This window comes from Haliotis rufescens, unplaced genomic scaffold, assembly GCF_023055435.1.
Source record: "Haliotis rufescens isolate VD_foot unplaced genomic scaffold, xgHalRufe1.0.p SCAF_3, whole genome shotgun sequence".
NCBI lineage: Eukaryota > Metazoa > Mollusca > Gastropoda > Lepetellida > Haliotidae > Haliotis > Haliotis rufescens.
Genome location: NW_025964001.1, coordinates 33,474,141 through 33,494,869, shown reverse-complemented (window position 1 = coordinate 33,494,869; position 20,729 = coordinate 33,474,141). Strand labels below are relative to the sequence as shown.

The window sequence follows — 20,729 nt, the reverse complement described above, 5'->3', positions numbered from 1 at the left end:
TTAAAACAATGCTGGTTGCATCTGGGGACATGTCATTTCCAATAATGTTTTCCTCATAACTAACTTAACTTTTCAATATTGGATAGAATGACCATGGCAGATTTAATATTTTAAGACAATTACATCTTGGATTTGGCAACAGTTATCAAACAATTGAAACCCTTGACATGTGTGCTGTCATAAAATTTTGCAGAAATTAATTAAACCAACCCGTAGATGAATTTTTCTTTCTGCTAATATTTCAGAAACAATTAAATGTTTTGCAAACTTGATATTACCCAAGACACTGTAATATCCAATTTCTGATCAATATTAACACTCTAACTTGTCCCTACTATCATTGTTTTGTTGGCCCATAGCCTCTGGTCATGGACACTTGAGACGAATGAGGTATTCAATACAGGCATGAGAAAATACAACTAGGCCCCAGGCAAAAACACTATGTACAATCACATCTGTCTTGGGAGGATATTCTCCCTGAGAATCAAGTTCATGATAATCAGTATTCACAGTCTAATTGCAGAATAGAGGCTATTTGAAGCATACAGCAAATGAGAGTCAAAAACAAAATATCTTGAAATTCATGACAGTGACATGCGAAAATAATAGATTTGCGATTCTGACAATATTGACAAACCTTGCTGAGACTGAGTCAATATGATTAGCCAAATTCCCTCAAATTAATTGGTAATAATGTGTCATTCTGTCTGCTTGCAGCTCAACAAGAACAAAATCTTTGTATGCAAGTGCTAATGTTTTGGCACAATGTAATGTCCTATTGTCCCTGAAGAGTATCTTGCTATCTTGTTCATTTGGAAAACCTCACTTCTACCTCATTGTACCTCGATACAGAGGTAAACTGTGATCACAGGCTTTTCAAAATTGAAGTTACCAATCAAACGTGAAAAGAAGGAAATAGTGTCACTAAATATCTTTCTTTTCTTAAATAATGAAATTCTCATTTAATTGAAGTATAGAAGGTTCCGAAAGTCAATACAAGAAGGCAATTTTAAGAAAGGGATCTGTAAAGCCATGATTCAAATTGAATGGCTTGCTAAAGATTAAATATGTAACAGCTCCTCAATCTTGTCCACTGAAACACCTTCAAAACTGGAACTCAGTTTGCAGTAGGCTCATTATAACAGTCCCTCACAGCTAACCTTTTCCTCCAAATATGAACAACTCCGCCTCATTTTAACTGTTGTCAATCTCCCTCAATGTCGCTTTGGAAATTAACACAAAAAATGGCCAAACCTTACTGAAATGTTGGGAAAAATACTTGTGATCAATAGTCATGTCAGAACCAACAATTTGACACTGAAGAACATGATGAGGGTGTTTGCCTGAGGGCGGACAGCTGATATCTCGTGTTGATTCAACATCCACCATCTCTTACGATGAACAAACATCGCATATCACTATATCCATTGCGCAAAATGAGGCTTGCATTCCTTCAATAGCATAGATATTCTCTCAGTCATTCAGTGTGGCACCCTCACATGGCACCTCCATGTGCCCTGCTGGGGAAAGGTCAATGGTCAGGGTTTCACAACACACAGTCTTTGTTGCTGAGGAAGACTTCGGATGTGGCCAATCAATACCTATGATATGAACCATGCATTCATATCAAGAGCAAATTGAAACTTTTTTCACATATACAGTTTGATGGAATCGTACATAGGAACGAAAATTGAGGTTAGATTTTAATGTCATGTCAAATAAACAATACCTCACTACTTGAACCACTTCATGCTGATAGAGATAAGCAAAGAAACTGCTATAAGAAGATACGCATTTGTATGCATTTCGAAGACAACAATGTTATTTTTGCAAAGAAGAGACCACCAAGGACTGACTGTTCACTGGCTGATATGGTTGATAGGAAGTGCTTTTAGTGAACATACCACTAAATAGCATTAACCAATAATTCAATGTGTTCCCTTTTCTATTCCTATGAGTATATGTAGCCCAAGGCCAAAGGTCATCTTTGAGGTTCAACTATTGTAAGCTTTTGTTAAGTACGGAGTTCACCATCATGTCGAGTTAAGATCTCCCTTAACTATTCCTTCTTAATATTAAACTACAGAAACAATTATATTGTTTTCTCATTTGAACTTAAGAAACATCAAACTGACTGTGACTACACCTACCACATGGAGATAGAGCCAACCTCTTGGCTTCTACTCCTACCTCTTGCTTTCTACTTCTAAACACTGTTACAAAAAAAAGAAGAGCAACCAATCCATGTTAAATTAGAGCTAGATCATGATCACAGGCCACAAAAGTTTAGGAATTCGAAACCATTTAACAAAAATAATAATCCTACTTTGACATTAGACAAACTCATTCCATGAAGGTCAGTTTTCACAAGATATACCTGAACATTAGTGCCACGATCTCCATGTTAATTCAACATCGTGGTTGTCTTACATCATGAAGATTCTTGGCATTCAATTCAATACTGCAGTCCAGCTAAACGCATCACCTTGAACACTGGGAGAAATTCCACTGGCCAAACTGAGAAGTTGGAATTCTAACGTAGGGATGGGTATTGAGAAAACTCTCCTGGCAAACTCAATATTTATTGACCCACATGTTCAAGGTGCATGTTATACAAGCACTGGAGAATGTGTAGCTACGTGTGGGTGAAAACGGTTTGCATGTGAGGTGTCATCCATTACCCAATCACGTGGTACAACCCATCATGCAACATTAACACTCGCAGAAATCAATATTTCTAACTTTATATCGCAGTTCAAGAATGTTTTTCATGAAGTTTTGAAATATTGGGTGTTTTATCACTGTATGATGAGTTTCAGCAGCAAAGGCCCTTTCATTCAGGAAACAGGATAAAAAGTGAAGATGGATTGCATTAGTTTTTCGGCACAGGTTTTACTTGTTAGTGTATTGCAAGCTGTCATATATTTCACGCTCATGAAACTGCATTAACACTGGAAATGAAAACTATCATTTTGAAAGCAGATGTTCTGTTGAATGAGATTAATATTTTACTTCCTGCTGTTGAATGCTTGAAAAAACTTGTTACAAATAATTTGATCATTTTGGCAAGATTTACCAAAGATGACATATTTTACATGAATTAAACGTGTGTGAAACTTGTCTTGAGTGAGTGAGTGAGTGAGTGAGTGAGTGAGTGAGTGAGTGAGTGAGGAGTGAGTGAGTGAGTGAGTGAGTGAGTGAGTGAGTGAGTGAGTGAGGTACAGTTGCACAGACTCATGGTCTATGCAAACCAATGGTCATAAATATGCACAACCACCCATATCATCTGAGAATGAGTATACACATTGTAATCACCAATTCACTGGGGAAAAGATTATGATAGATGGTACACTAATAATTTCAGCTTACTGTCAAGATAAACAAACAAGCCATTTTATGTCATTTACATAGGTCTTGAACATTTTGTACAGACTTTTACAACACTCAATGACAGCAGACCATGAGCATGTCACAACACAACCAGTGTCAGTTTAATCTAGATCCTACTTCTGCGATTACCCTTTCCACATTACTCAAAAGAAAGATGGGATAATTACACACTCAATACAGATTCGCAAGAAACTTGTTAAAAACCATCAGAGTAAGAGCCAATATTTACACACATCACCTCCGCAAGTAGTTTTGACAGAAGCACCCTCTTTGGCTACTTCATCAAATAATGTGTGTTTGTATCTAGATGTGTGTGCAAACAGGCATTCGATCAGGATCAGTGAAGTCAATTCCAACTTTTCCTGATGGGATATGCCTAGGTAAGTGTGACTAACTCTACTGAGTTGTAGACAGAAAATAAGTTGTGTTGATGGGAAATGGGACCGATAACAAATGATGCAAACTCGGTTCACTGTCAATGAATACAGAGTAAAAGTATTTAAAACTGGTTAAACATTCAGTTTCACAATTTCAATTGTTCAAATAAATTCAAATCAAATTTACATTCCACATTTCAAATATTTAGAAAAGAATAAGCCATTACAACCTGTTTTTAAAATAAAATAAAATGTTTAACATGGGGAGTTAGTACCGTATTTTCTTGAGTATAGTGCGCACCCATGTATAATGCGCACCCCCCTCTAGCGGGTTCAATATTTTGGAAAAAAAGAATTTTGAATATTATGCGCAGAAAAAAATTACACCGTACCCTTTCAGCGAAGTCCGCCAAACGAACGGGTGATGAGAAACTTCGTCAGTACAAATTCGAAATTTGAGATAAAAAATCACCAGACATGTTTATTTACCGTTTAAATAGTATTTATTGTTCTGCTAGGCATTGTTTTATATCCAGGGATTAAGATTACCTTGTGTATTTTCTCGTAAACTAAGCCGGAAACAGCAATCAGCTGTACACACGTTTTCTTGGAATCGACCGGTGATTCGGTCAAGACACACCCAATGATATAACTTTATAGGATTTTTAATGCAAGGATCGGCAACAATTGTATCTGAAACTATTTTTTTTTATCAGGAATTATAGATTCCATTATTTTCTTAATTATATGTAGCCTTTACTAAACATATTTAAAATAATAATAACCCTAAGCGAAGCAGCTGATCGCTATTCCCGGTTATTATTTTTTACATGGAACCAGTCTGACCAGTCACCGTCAAGGCACACGCGCACGTGATCGCGTGATCGCGAGAATTTCATGTTGACATAGAATCGTCAAACAAAAACAAATATGACTTTTAACGAGTCAACGTATGTCATTTATGATATATGTATCCATTCTCTGTCAACTAAAGTTCGTTTCAAGGCGTCAATAGCGGTATTCTGACCGTGGTTGCTGTTAATAACGGTGAGTTGTGCGATCTTCCGATCGCTTCACACACGATTTCGCTGAAATTAATAAAAATAATATTAAAAGGAATTTTGAATAAAATTAATGAAATAAGTTACAAACATAAGTCCAGATATACAAAGAACACTTTTTATAGCCAGACAGTGTAATTACATGATTATTTTGCGTACTTCAGTATGGATTTGTTGACATGGTATTTCCGGTGTTTCGGGCTCACGGTAATGTCTTTCCATGGGGGAAAAAAACATCCAAACTCATAGTTCGTGTATAATGCGCGCCCTTCTACACAGCTGTGTTTTTTAAAAAAAAAGTGTGCATTATACTCAAGAAAATACGGTATGACCTTACGATGCCTTAAGCAATATTCCAGTAATATCATGTCAAGTCAGGTAGACAGTAGCATGTCCGAGTCAGGTAGACAGTAGCATGTCCGAGTCAGGTAGACAGTAGCATGTCCGAGTCAGATAGACAATAGCATGTCCGAGTCAGGTAGACAGTAGCATGTCCGAGTCAGGTAGACAGTAGCATGTCCGAGTCAGGTAGACAGCAGCATGTCCAAGTCCGGTAGACAGTAGCATGTCCGAGTCAGGTAGACAGTAGCATGTCCGAGTCAGGTAGACAGTAGCATGTCCAAGTCCGGTAGACAGTAGCATGTCCGAGTCAGGTAGACAGCAGCATGTCCAAGTCCGGTAGACAGTAGCATGTCCGAGTCAGGTAGACAGTAGCATGTCCGAGTCAGGTAGACAGCAGCATGTCCAAGTCCGGTAGACAGCAGCATGTCCGAGTCAGGTAGACAGCAGCATGTCCAAGTCCGGTAGACAGCAGCATGTCCAAGTCCGGTAGACAGTAGCATGTCCGAGTCAGGTAGACAGCAGCATGTCCAAGTCCGGTAGACAGTAGCATGTCCGAGTCAGGTAGACAGCAGCATGTCCAAGTCCGGTAGACAGCAGCATGTCCGAGTCAGGTAGACAGTAGCATGTCCAAGTCCGGTAGACAGCAGCATGTCCGAGTCAGGTAGACAGTAGCATGTCCGAGTCAGGTAGACAGCAGCATGTCCGAGTCAGGTAGACAGCAGCATGTCCGAGTCAGGTAGACAGCAGCATGTCCGAGTCAGGTAGACAGCAGCATGTACGAGTCAGGTAGACAGTAGCATGTCCAAGTCCGGTAGACAGCAGCATGTCTGAGTCAGGTAGACAGTAGCATGTCTGAGTCAGGGAGACAGTATCATGTCTGAGTCAGGGAGACAGTATCATGTCTGAGTCAGGTAGACACCAGTGTTGACACATCCCACCTAAGTGTGTAGCTGACGTGCTGATCACACCACAGGCGCTTGTCAAGCTACATTATCCAATACCCAATGTTTGTAGCCACAACGTGAGTGCAAACACACCACTGCCGAGGATCATGGGAGATGAAACATATGTTCATCGTGTGCTACGTGGCAGACTAGACACTACTATTGCACGATGTGGGTTTTTCACACCTCTGTTACTCACAATCTTTATCCTCCTGAATGCTTCATTAACCTGTTGGTGAAGCTTCGATACTTTTTGTTGAAAAAAGCAAATGGAGTTAAATCTACTTGTCATTCTGTTGCTATAATGTCTCAATTTTTGCAGATGAGTTTCTTGTGGTTGGTACTGCATTCCAACAATGTGATGCCTCGTTGTATGAACAATATATACATATACAAACATTTACTTACATTGACACTCTCTGTCATTGCTTTCAATCGCTGGATAAACTCTGTCCCTGATTTGGCTTTTTCTGATAATGACTGTAAGTTCTGTGAAAGTTCACTCTGAAATAGAGACAAATATATATTAACTATATGAAATAAAACCAACAAATGTATCCACTTACACATAAAAGTCATTTGAAATATATATATACATAAATAAACATTCAATCCTGCACCAATAAAAAAATCAATGCAAAATAAAATCATCCTTGTAAACAATAACATTAAATGGTATTTTAGAAGTTGAAGTAACAAGAAATACCTGATTCCAACTTCTCCTATTCAATTGCTAAATAAAAGTACTGGAATCTGTACTTAAATATTGCATTGAAAGAATAAACAACGTTGAAATCCATAAGTCACCTCCATCTTCACATACTCAATGATAAACATGAATCTTGCTTCTGTTATATAAACTACCAAAGTGACACAGCTTCTACAAATGGCTATATCCATCAATAACTTTATACCGTTTCTTCCATGTCTTGAACAGCATTATTCCTTAAGTAAATGTTCAACATCTCCATATGCTGTAAATCTCCAGAAAACAAAGAGGTCTTGTCTATGGCCGATGCTAAAGTCAGGTTCTCCATCCGACTACAATCGAGGCACCACACTATGGGTCACAAAGTTTTCACCACCTCATAAACTGGCACCCTCCTTGATCAAAGTTGTGCTCTCAACACTTTCCACTATACCCACAGTAGCAGTGATCAAATGCCTAGTTTATCACTCTGTAAGAATTAGGCAATCAAAGTTAATTAGAAGACCTCCTGTCTTCATCCCCTATTGAGTAATTGGCCTGCAGAGCTGCAGAGTGGAAGGGGTCCAATACAAACAAACACATGCACATAAGCCAACAGAAATGCACTCCCTTTACTACAGAGTGAACACCAATAAATGTGCGAGAGAGAAGAAAAAATACGGAAAAGAAATTATTGATCAGCCATTTCTGTAAGTTAGTGGTGAGGAAATCATTATGGAGAAAGAGCTACCGTAAAGACGACAAAGGATGGAGATAATAGCTTGAAATGTTAAGTGGAATGCGATTTATCGAACATGAAATCGTCATAAGTTACATGCCATGCTGGTGCGCAGATAGAGATGTCGTAACACGTGTTTACAATAGATGCAGTCTTCAAGACAGCAGTATTACAGTGCATCAATTTCTCATTAGAAATGAAAGATTTGTCTGCACCATACTTTATCTCAATTATCCTAAGTTGTGTAAATACCAAATGTTGTTCAAATATTACCAGATTAATATAAAGTCAGCAAAATTTCCTTTGATAAAATAAATATACCGTTTGTTCAGGAATGAACAGTAACTGTAGACTTTCAACGGGAGGTAAAAAAGACATTTAAAGGTAATTTTTTCTTATGAAAGCTTTGAAAATTTTGAATTTTTTCCATGGGAAATAATATAAGTTTCTGACATATCACACTCCCATAAAACTGACACCTCATCATCATCTAGTCTGGAACTATTTCCTTCAGGTAAATTAACTGCTAAAGTTGCATGACAAACATCTCCTTTCACGGCTTACATTCACACAGATAAGATACAACTAATGCTTAGACTTTCATGCAGATTAAAGACTATTTGTCCGGAAACTAAAGTAATAAAATCCTTTTTCATTTGAGCAATTTCGGATTACTTCAATGCATGCAGACATTTGAAACAATAAAACTTAATCAGTGGAAAATAAACTCATAACAGTTTGAACATAAATAATTTCCCCAAACAGAAGTTCTTCAAATCACCTTACAGTAGTCTATAATCAAAACAAGCCAAAACAGTAGGTGCAAGTAATTAATTAACTGTAAACAGTTGTCAGGGAAGTTGTTTGATCTTTGTCTGTTTAGGAACCTGAATGATTACACAGGACACCTTCAAGCCCTTCTTACAGGGCAATACTGTAAATAATCAACAACCATGTGATTAAATCACTACACTACAAATAATCCACCTTTCTTCCACCTATGGAAGCCATATGCGTTTCTGGTGAGAAAACTTCAAATATGGGTACTGATATTTGAGATATTTTCCTGACGACAAGCATAACATTGAGCATTAAGTTTAGACAGGACACTCCAAAATGTCTTAATTACCAAACATCCCTCCCATATGGACCTAATGAGCCAGGACCAAGTTCTGCTCACTTTCATGTCAAATGTCTTTGATCTAATTCCTTGCATAGACTCCTGGTACAAATTAACCTACAAAAATGTCAACTATGTCACACACATCCAAAAGGAGCAAATAGTTTCTTGAAAAGTAAAAGTGACAATAGTTTTGTGTTATACCATTCACTGTTTATGATACATTGTTTTAACACAGTACATCGCCTTTAATTCTTGCATGTGAAAAGGAAACAAGAAAAAATCCATAAGCCAGGTGACAATTCAAGAAGAATCTGAAACCCTGGGATTTTGATGTGTTTCTCATCTAGCTATAACTTTCCATCAGTCTTGACTCTAACTGGCATCTTTGTCCAATGAACTATGTTTGTTCATGCATCAGCAAAGTTTATTTGTAAAGCAAATACTCTAAATGAACGAAGTTGAATGTTATTCCCAAGATGGATTGGAGGAACATACTCATTGCAGGAAGAATAGGATTTCTAAAACATTCCAAATTCCCTGACACACATTTGAAAAGCAAAATAATAAACAAATGTTAGTGACTTCATCTCTTTCCTTCCAAACATGAGTGTTTTGAGACTCAAACTAAACAAATAATATAAATGAATGCATCCGAAGAGTTTGTACAGTTTTCAGTCACTAATGATTTTTTTCCCCACTTGAGGCCAAAGATGGAATGATGTTGCCTATCGGCCATCTCAATATCATCCAGCTGGCTAGGCGACCTATTGCATCATGGGAAGGCCATTACAATCCATTACAACTCATAATGGCTGACACTTCCATAGATAGCAAGCACATTTAGCATATTTGAATACCATTCCTGAGTTGAGATGAATCTATTGCTTGCCTCCTGGGGCTGATGGTGATTGGGCCTGAAGGTAGTTCTCCATGGAGGAAGGCACATACCCCGGCAAGCCTTAGTCTTATGACTGATTCTCCTGGACCTTCTGAAGGAACAGAGGGGGCCTCCTAAACCTCTCCTCCATGTGTTCTATTGTCTGTACACCAGACAATAGTCCACGTGAAGCCAGTTTCTTAAACACTTTGCTGAAAGAGGGATGACTTGGACCTGATCAATTTTCACATTTATGAAAGACGATCTTCAAACACATTTCGGGCACATTTTAAAGCTGCCTTTGGGCATCTTGTTGAGTCCTAATAAGAAGATTTCTTTTACAGATCAATCTGAGGTTGCTCTGACTGGCTGCATCAAAGTTTCAATATGCTAGACAGCCCATAATGACAAAACTAAGTGTCTTTGTCTATCTGATCTTTCACTACTTAGAACAAAAAGTGTTCCTGGGGTCGAACTGAATTTGAGTATGACCAGCCTAACAACCAATGCAATGAGAAAATGTCAAATGACAAAGTAAAGAGATGCAACTTCCCATTCAAATTACAAACACCAGCTTAAAACAAATTAATCCAACATTTTTTCATTCAAAACATTTTTAACTTTTCAACCTTAAAGCAACACTGACATTTTCAAGTTGACCTTCTTTACGTGATTGCATATGACGAAACCTTCCCCAGGAATCAAAGCAAATTGTTTCTCATGCCCACTGTTCTCCAGGGGGAGAACTAATTAAAGATCTTAATCTTAGTCTTTGATAATTTTCTCAATATTTAGATTAACTTGATCTTTGGGCAAAACATCAAATGACTGATCAAGAAGATATTTAAAAAATTCTTCAAGCCATCTTCAGCAGAGGGCTGTTGTCCCTAATTGTAATGAATCTGTCAAATTCCTGATCAATACAAGAATACTGATTATTTCATTAGCTCATTTTGAACAAATGACACATTCTTCATCCATTAAATCAGGATCCTGAACAAAATAAGTAGTAAAAAGCTTTCACAATGTGAAGCAAAAACAATAATGATTAGGATGGTTGAAACCTTTTCTCCTTCAAATGACAGCATAATTTCATGTAAAATAATCGAACAATGTGAAAATAAGATTTCATTGTATTATAAGGAAATGTCAATACAAGTCCATGATGATCTAATTGACTTGCACTATGCTAATGTCAAATGTTTAAAAAAATTATTGAACCTTTAAGATGCTTTGCTTAAAGGACAGAAAATAACCTGACAGCTGTAGTCAGCTTGTGTAATGTTAAAGGTATTGCTGGTGGAATATCAGATTAAGATGAATGTTCTTGTGCTGTAACATTTCAGGGTGGTAGATTCCATAGTTTGGAATCTAACCTTGCTTTACAATACCGGTTAATCTAAATATAGCACTGGTTTCTTTTTCAATGCTTAAATAAAACAAAATATGATCTTGTCGCCCTAACAAGAAAATCTCCTTCTTTTTTCTTGAGAAAGTTCTCCAAAATTTGTAAAGGAGTGAGAAACATGTATTATTCTAAATGCTCTTTTTGATTGTCAGTATGCTTCATGGACATTTTTTATACTTATATACTTGAAGAGTTTCTATAGGAAATAGTCTCAAATCAAACCAGACATTTTGTATTTGTCTCTGTCCCTTGGCATATTGACCACATAAATCTGTAAAAGAAGACACTAAATTGGTCTTAATGAAAATAATAATGATCATACATAAACATAAGAACTAAACTTAACATCTCAAGTAATTTCTTTATCCACTGCAACTGACACACACATACCTAATAAGACACTTGTCAGCAGCTCATGCAAACAGAGATGCCTTATAGTAATAGACAGTATGCTCCAAGAGTGATTGTGATAGCTCAAACTGTCTTCTTCCAGGTAATCTGAATATCTACACTTATTGAAGACAAGGCAGACGTCTGACATTTTAACAAATTGTCCTAATGGTGTCTGAATACCACATGGTGTCCACAGACTTTGTGTCTGTCTCAAGAACATCAAATAATAAGATTCCATTGTGAAATTTCACACACAAGACTTTCATATATAGCCAATGTCTGAAATCAAATAAATGCACGCATTCGGAAATAGCTCACATCAGTGCAATCAATAATGAAAAAGGTCAAGGCTCTTCTAAGAGTTTCAAAATTATTTCCTATGAGGTCCAGACCAACTTAAGAGCATTTGAGGAAATTACTCATTGCCTAAAAGCCTTTTATGTCCTCATGGAACAGAATTTGATGTTTGTGTGATATACAGTCATAGATATGTTTTTATCAAAATGAAGTTACATGTCCATTGTTTTAATGAGTATATTTGTATATCAGGTCATAGGCTTCCCAGACATATTGCACTTTCTGACATTCAGATTGACAATTAATATGCAAATATGTATCCATATATATATATATATATATATATATATATATATATATATATATATATATATATATATATATATGGCCATCCACATCTGCAGATTCCCAGTACTCTATGAGAGACAATCCTTATCCTTTATTAGGGTGACTAACAGTGTTCTTTGCTTGAAAGGATGCTAGCGTGCTCTGGTTGAAGAATTCCCAATACCAATGACATTTGATGAATGTTTGAGAGCCCCATGCTTGAAGGATCTCCAGTACGTCAGTTTCAGGAATTGTATGTACCCTTTGCTTGAAGTATCACCACTACAATATTTATGTACTCCATGCATGAGGGATCTCTAGTACCCAATGTTTCAAGGATCAGATGCACCCCATGCATGAAGGATGACCAGTGCCCAATGTTTCAGGGATCAGATGCACCCCATGCATGAAGGATGACCAGTACCCAATGTTTCAGGGATCAGTTGCACCCAATGGATGAAGGATGACCAGTACCCAATGTTTCAAGGATCAGATGCACCCAATGGATGAAGGATGACCAGTACCCAATGTTTCAAGGATCAGATGCACCCAATGGATGAAGGATGACCAGTACCCAATGTTTCAAGGATCAGATGCACCCCATGCATGAGGGATCTCTAGTACCCAATGTTTCAGGGATCAGATGCACCCCATGCATGAAGGATGACCAGTACCCAATGTTTCAAGGATCAGATGCACCTCTTGCATGAAGGATGACCAGTACCCAATGTTTCAGGGATCAGTTGCACCCAATGGATGAAGGATGACCAGTACCCAATGTTTCAAGGATCAGATGCACCCAATGGATGAAGGATGACCAATACCCAATGTTTCAAGGATCAGATGCACCTCTTGCATGAAGGATGACCAGTACCTAATGTTTCAGGGATCAGATGCACCCAATGGATGAAGGATGACCAGTACCCAATGTTTCAAGGATCAGATGCACCCAATGGATGAAGGATGACCAGTACCCAATGTTTCAAGGATCAGATGCACCCAATGGATGAAGGATGACCAGTACCAAATGTTTCAGGGATCAGTTGCACCCCTTGCATGAAGGATCAACTATGTCCAATACTTGTCACAAAACATACTGTGTATCACTGGCTAGCCAAGTTGAGCGAGTAGTTGAATGGGTAACTACCAGGAGAGACAGAACATAAATCATCATCGGCATGCCTCAGTGTGTCTTCTACCACAAGGATCAACACTCATTCATCAGAAACTGGCTTGCCTCATCTATGCATGGTTATAACAACTTGTAGCTGCTGGTGTAGTACACTGACTGAAGCTACCCTCTGAGTAGTGAGACCTCCTCACTCACACTGTGGCAGAGATGTGTAAGCCAGGTAGACACTGGGGACACTACAGCCAACTCATGTAGACACCAGCTATTTCTAACAAATTGACTCAACCAAGTGCCTATCAGCAGCTGATGGGACAAATGGAACATTGTCCAACACATGACGTATGTTGGACAATTGGGGCAGACAAACATTTTCTTTCCATGGCTGAAGCAATCATGAGCAGGTCAATCTCCAAGGCATTAGGAAACCATGTTAATTCCCTGGATTGCTGCATTTCTAAACTAGTCACATCGGGAAATTGCCTCTTCCAGAACAGTGCACTGCCCAACTACCATTCTTCATTCAGTGATTCCAGCTAGCAGGTACAGTACTGTCTGCTAGCATATATCACAGGTCTAATCCGTGTGTATTAAAGACATCTCAAACATCTTCCAGAACTCATCATTTTACTCTACCATATAACAGTACTGTCATCTGGCATATTCCACAAGCCTGGTTCTAGTGCATGAAAGACTTTGTCATGAACCCTTCCAGCACTCATTTTTTAATCTAGCATATGCAGTACTGTCTGCTAGCACCTACTACAAGTCTGGTCCATGTATATGAATAACTTTTAACTACCCTTCCAGGCAACATATATTGTATTCTCCACTAGAATTAAACAAGTTTGGTCCATATATTTTAAAGACTTTCTCAACCACTTCCAGCAATCAGGATTTCCAGCAAGTATCAACAGCTAGCATGTACGGAAAGTATTGCCTGTTACCAAATACCTTAAGTCTGGTTTGTGTATGTTAAAGAATTAAACACCCTTCCAGTATTCAGTATGTCCAGCTTTACATTATGATCTGCTGCTAGCCTAAGTCCGGTCTGTGTATACGGAAGACCTCACAGACGCCTGCTTCATCACGTATAGGTAATAGTGCCAACAACCCAATTGGATGACAGGGCAGCCAAATAAAATCTTGAATTGATTTGTATGTTTGGAAAACATTGACTCTTGTGGCTTGCTGTCAGTGTTGTTCCAGCATTAACAGTTTGACGGTCCGAGCGCCATAAGCAAGCAGGAACACCTACAGGAACGCAGGAGAACCACCTCTCTGATAAGCACAGACTGTCGCAACTTGTCAACCACATTGGCTGCAACTGAGCGCCAGCCAAAAGAAACTTGCATCTTCTTTTTCTTGTGAGGAAGTAAGATCAATCACAGACTTGTTAAACTAGCTTTCAGCACTTCAGGTTCTACTACACACACTATGTATGTAACATTATTTGCCACTCAACAGGAACATGTAATAAGATTACTACAGAAAATAAATACTTCATAATTTACACCAGGCAAATACATAAACATCCATAAACCAGGCTTAAATGTCTCTTACTACTCTGTATTAATATACTATTTATAATCTTCAGAAGATTGGTTTTCCATGCTTATCCTATAGGAAACCTGCTTTCTCTCTAATCTCTAGCAAACTAGGACACAAGTTTAGAAATACAATCATAAATGTCATAATTTTGGTCACGTAAACCATACTAGAATGTGAAACAGATCTCCTTAACATATGGAGGGCCGATTTAGCATTATCCCATGTTGCAGATGAACAGTTTCTTTCAGCAGATCGAGAAGCTTATTGCCTGTGCCACATTTGCATGCAATACAGATGTAGGAATTGGCAGCATGGTGAAAAAAACTCTACTGAATGAAACCCATATATGAACTGAGTGCATACGGAAGGAGTCAAGCATAAAATAGACATTTATTTGAAAATTTGTCCTCGATGGCTGGATTTTTAGCAGACGTATGATCAGTAATCTGGAACAAATTGACTCTTTATGTCATGGTGAGATTTTGCCCCAGAATCCACCAAGGCAGTGACACACTACTAAATGAAATATTAGTTGTGAGGCAATCAGTATACTAAATCAGGTATTAATAGTTGTTAGGTATTCAGTATAAAGTTTGTACAGATTGTGTTCGCTCATACATTTTTTTAGCATTTCTTAACCTTTTTGTTACGTTATTTTGTCATACCAAGGCATACCTGTCTCAGCTCATAAATATTCTGTTCAATGAGCTTATCAAATTGGTAAAATAGATATGTTCCATCTGACATATGAAGTGGAAGTAAATGCAATAAAAAACTTATGTGATGACAAAACATGGCCATATAACCCTCCTACCAATTGCTACTTGTCCAATGAGGTGTCACTTTCTTTCTCTGCAGTAACTCCCAAAGATAGGTAGATAGATGAACACTAAGCAGTAAAAGAGGAAAACACCTGGCTAAGCTGTATAAAATTAATCATTCTACTTTTTACCTGGAAACTAATCTTAGGTTCATACAGTCACAATAACATTCATTCCATTTTCTTTTCGGACAGATTGTAAGAAGATGACATTAGACAGGTGGTATCAAGGATATTTTTATTCATAGAAAAAGAAACTGTCCATTTATTTATCTGTCTATAAATTGTTTTTCTTTTTTATTAGTAGTGGGTTCTTGTGTGACAAGGTGCAATTAAGATTCTTAGATTATATAGTTCAGTTTCTTCTTGTGTTATTGTTTGTTTGTTTGTTTGTTGTTAACACTCTGCAATATTCCAGTTATATCCCGATGGCCTGCAAGTAATTTAGTTTGGACAGAGCATCCAGTAATTAATTGATACTTTGACCAATGTCCCACATCGCCAGGACCAAAGTCAAGTAACCAAGTCTGCCCATCCAATTCACTTAGTCGCCTAGTACAACTAGCATAAGTTCCTGGGGACCTATTCTTAACCATACATCCACAAGGGGGTCTTGTATAATAAGAGTGGTGAGATAGCCTAGTGATAAGTGATCGCTCATCATGGCAAAGACTTAAGTTTGACTCCCAACATACAATTTGTGAAGCCTATATTGCAGAATTTTGCGATAACATATATTTTTCCTCACTCATGCATCCACTTACTAACATAACCTGATGGAGTTTGAATTTTCTTCAATACTGATGCATTTTTTACAACTTCCTGCAAGACTCTGAAAGGTCTCCTACCACGAACAATATGAAGCCTGTTAAAATTATTCAACCGAATGCTGCTAGAAATTGAATAACTTGGCCTGTTGATCTGCCCAGTTCATCAGATCACACTTGGCTTGTGAGAAAATCCACCACAAAATGCTTTTTATCAAAGACCTCATCAATTAACAGCCATGTGAGTTGTGTAATGTGTGCTTTTCTCTATGAAATGGACACCTACTCATTACCATTCAACCACTGACCCAGGAGAGGCAGATTTGCTTGTGGAGGCAGGGAACATTTAACCAGGCCTCACATGCCTGGAACTCTGCAGGCCAAGACCCTGTCGGGGAAACCTTTCCGGACACTACAGTTGGAGAGAAAAACAATAACATGCACAAGGCAAAAATAGAGACACTCACAGAAAGACCTTGTTCAGAAGATAACTGCACATGGAAAGATTCTAACTTTCATTGTTTCCCATATTAAATATAAACAGTAATGCCTATCATATACAAGTATATCATCACATACAAGTATTTACCAACATGAGTGAAATTTTGCAGTGACGAAATCAGATTTTATAACCACCACTGTACAAAAGAGTTTACCCACCGTTCCACTAAACCTCTCTTTACATAGTGATCTAAAACACTTTTTTTGTATCATACCACAGTAGTCTGGAGGTACATGTTACTGATCACATGATACTTCAGCAGAATGCACCAGACACATTGCTGTTAAGTGTTTACTTGTGTCATAACATTAAGATTGATGAAATCAGAAGCAGTATTATCATATTTTCTTGTCACAGATTTCTCCCCCAGTTACCCACAAACCAGAGACACCTTGTAACAATTGAGATAACTGAAACACTCAGACATAACCACCTAGAGATGCCCTATGCTACAGAAAGTGAGTGAGTGAGTATGGTTTCCTCATACATAACATCAGTCTGGTGAAGGACACCAGTAAAGGGCTGAACACATCAAACCTATTTGGGGAACCAAACCCCGATTTTGTATGCGAGGTGAGATGAAACGGGTTTAACATCGCGTCCAAGATTATTGCTTTGTTTGTTTGTTTATTTGTTGTTTAATGCCGCACTCAGCAATATTCCAGCTATATGACGGCGGTTTGTAAATAATAGAGTCTGGATGAGACAATCCAGGTGCGAGGTGAGATGAAACGGGTTTAACATTGCGTCCAAGATTATTGCTTTGTTTGTTTGATTATTTGTTGTTTAATGCCGCACTCAGCAATATTCCAGCTATATGACGGCGGTTTGTAAATAATCGAGTCTGGATGACACAATCCAGTTGCGAGGTGAGATGAAACGGGTTTAACATTGCGTCCAAGATTATTGCTTTGTTTGTTTGCTAATTTGTTGTTTAATGCCGCACTCAGCAATATTCCAGCTATATGACGGCGGTTTGTATATAATCGAGTCTGGATGAGACAATCCAGTGATTGATATCATGAGCAGCGATCCACGCAATTGGGATAGGGTGACATGCATCAACCAAGTCAGCGAGTCTGACCACCCGATCCCGTTAGTCACCTCTTACAACAAGCATAGTCGCCTTTTACAGCAAGAATAAGTTGTTGAAGACCTTTTCTACCCCAGATCTTCATAGGTTCCAAGATTATTACACTCATATAGTGATGTGCATGCATGTATGTATGTGTCTGCATGTACGAGTCCCGACTAATGGTATTTTATAGAGCTAGCCCACTGAGATCCCATGTTGCAGTTTAACATGAATACCACACTCAGACACAGAATATTGACTCCAAGCCAACCAGTCCTTGTTACAGCCCCTAAATGCCAAGGGCCAGGCAGGGTAACAACAAGTACCATCTTTTAACGTCTTTTGGTATGACCATCCGCTCCCCTGGTGGACGCTCTCCCACAGAAACAGTCCTGATCTTGTATGTCACAACACACACTTACCACTAGGCCACCTACTACTACAGTGGCCTAGTCAAGCCTTATAGAGAACTTATCCACATCACTACACTTTTTTATGAAACATGATCCGTTGACTTTTTTTTTAGTTTTCTCTCTTTTACAACCTCACCAAGATCTGTCAAGACATAAGAGGGCAATTAACTGAAATCCTAACTAGCTTTAGTGACAGATTATCATTAATCACTTTTATTCTGATCTATTCTGTTCTTAGCGGTTCTATGCTCACAACCTGCACTCAGACACAACATTCAACATCTTGGGGGTATTTCGTCACTTTTTTTCAACATGCTAAAAGTAGTTTTATCTTATTTTACTTCTTCCAAAAGCAGTGCAAAGTTCATCGCAGAGCTAAACAAACAATTCAAAAAGCTAAGATTTGCCTTTCAAATAAATATTCCGAAATCATTCATCTTAAAATGAATTACTGTCCCTGCAAAAATGTCCAAAGTGGTAGCTAAATTCCCTTGTCAGGAAAACATTAACCCTGACAGCAGCAAATATGTTGTTATGTCATTGTAAATTTCACTTCTCACCCCTTCCCTGCTGATTTCCTGACACTTCTGAAAAGTTCCATGTTTTGGTGTCAACAGGACACGTTTTTACCACTCGAAAGGCTTGCACCTTTTGGCCTCTGAGCCTGCAGATCCCCATGCTACAAATGTTAAAATAACATAACTTGTCACTCTGTGACACTTTATCTGTATCTCATAATCTCAAAGCAACTTTTTTTGTTTTTATCTCCCATAAAAGACAGGGGTCTGAGCCAGGGACAGTTGTTTTCTCCCTATTTTTTTCTCCTAAAATGTTAAAATATTTGACATGACCCCTGAATCAGATTACCAAATGTCAACCCTTAAGCAATGTTTTTTGGGCGTGTATCATCTCAGAATAACATCGTCTTCTCTCTGACAATCATCCTTCAAACTACACCATTGGAAAAAGTATTCACTCTTATCAATGTTTAAATTGTGAGCGAAGAAAACATACATGGAAGCGATGCTAATTTGTTTTAGGTTTTCTGAAGTGAAAGTCAAGTATTTTTAATGTCTAATCAAGATTTGAGCTCTTCAATGTGTCGTCATTACTCTGCATTATCACATGTTGTCATAGCAACGTGGCACTTTCAGCACTTTTTTTTGGCAACAACAAATTTGAAATGTTTTCTTATAACTATCTGAATCCATTAGTGAAGATACAAACTTCAAAAGTTCACGTGAACATGTACTCGCTTACTCTCCTACATAAAGATGTAGCTTTTACCCGAGTGTAAGTATGATGGTTTGTTTCCACATTATGAATGATTCTCAAAATTGTATTTGATTCAAATCATGAATGATATTTTACCCAGTCCTGTTTCTAACTGAAATGTTTTTAATTCCAATAGGTCTGCTGAAAGATATGATTTGACAGTCTAGCATAAGAGACTGAGGACATGAGAAAGCTGCAACAAATCAGTTTACCATGAGAATGTTCCACAACAAAAACAGAAGACATACATGCTAATGACATACAGACACAGCAAATGAAGTTTTATAAGTAAACACAAGGCTTCACCCACCTCCAAATGATAACAAACCCTTGTTTCTTTATGTTATTTAATCAACACTAAAAATGATACGGCTTCCCTGAATATGGTCAACCTGGAGAGTTGGCGGCCATGATTGTCCACAAACAAACACACATTACCAGGCCCGTCTGATACTTAGCAGTTGGCAAAATATGGCAGTGACAACGATCCCTCCCCTTTGTGTAAGAGAGACCTTTATATTGTATAACATCACGCCAGGGAGTCATCACTGATTGTCCTAGCATTCTGCGACGACCTCTTGGTGGTCTAACCCTGTATGTCATTGACTCACTTTTCATTGCAGGGGGTATAAGCCTGTTTGATTAGCTAAAATTCAGTAACACAGTCAGTATCTGCATATCTTCATTGTATGCAATTTATCTTGCAATTTGATATATGATTTTAATTAAATATTTCGATGAAGACTACATATTCAAAATTATCTCCCTTAATCAGTGTAACATATCTAATTTGCAATGATGTATGCATTAGTGGGTAACTGTATCAAGTCTCATTAGAGGATACATTCAACACTGTATTCAACAACCATAAGTGTCATGTTCACCAACAGCTGCAGAAGAAGACCGAAGCATGGAGATGAAATCATGGACCCCTACTTCCGTACCAACTGTTTCCAGGTTGATAATCCACAATTTTAAATATAGTCCTGAGACTGAAGACAACTTAACCGTTTTTTATTCTGTCAGTGATATTTGATCTCTCAGTTTGAAATTCTGAAAGACCCATCATACACAGTTGGTGGTTACTTTCAGCTGCAAGAAAGCTATATATTACTCCTTCTTTGTGAGAAAAAAGTCCTAAGTTATCCAACAAAGTCATATAATTATCAATACTAACTATCAATCACATTTTATTACAAATTACAAAGGTATCAAATTTGCAAATGACTTA

The 20,729-nt window shown here is 37.9% G+C and overlaps 1 protein-coding gene across 2 annotated transcripts in view; it reads right to left on the bottom strand.

Moving 5' to 3' along the window:
* The window catches only part of LOC124119871 (E3 ubiquitin-protein ligase TRIM9-like), a 199,524-nt gene that overhangs the window by 124,593 nt on the left and 54,202 nt on the right, over positions 1-20,729 (bottom strand). For both annotated transcript variants that reach the window (XM_046482539.2, XM_046482545.2), the window contains exon 2: positions 6,523-6,618. In XM_046482539.2, the coding sequence (XP_046338495.1) occupies positions 6,523-6,618 (96 nt within the window). The remainder of the gene's footprint in view (positions 1-6,522; positions 6,619-20,729) is intronic.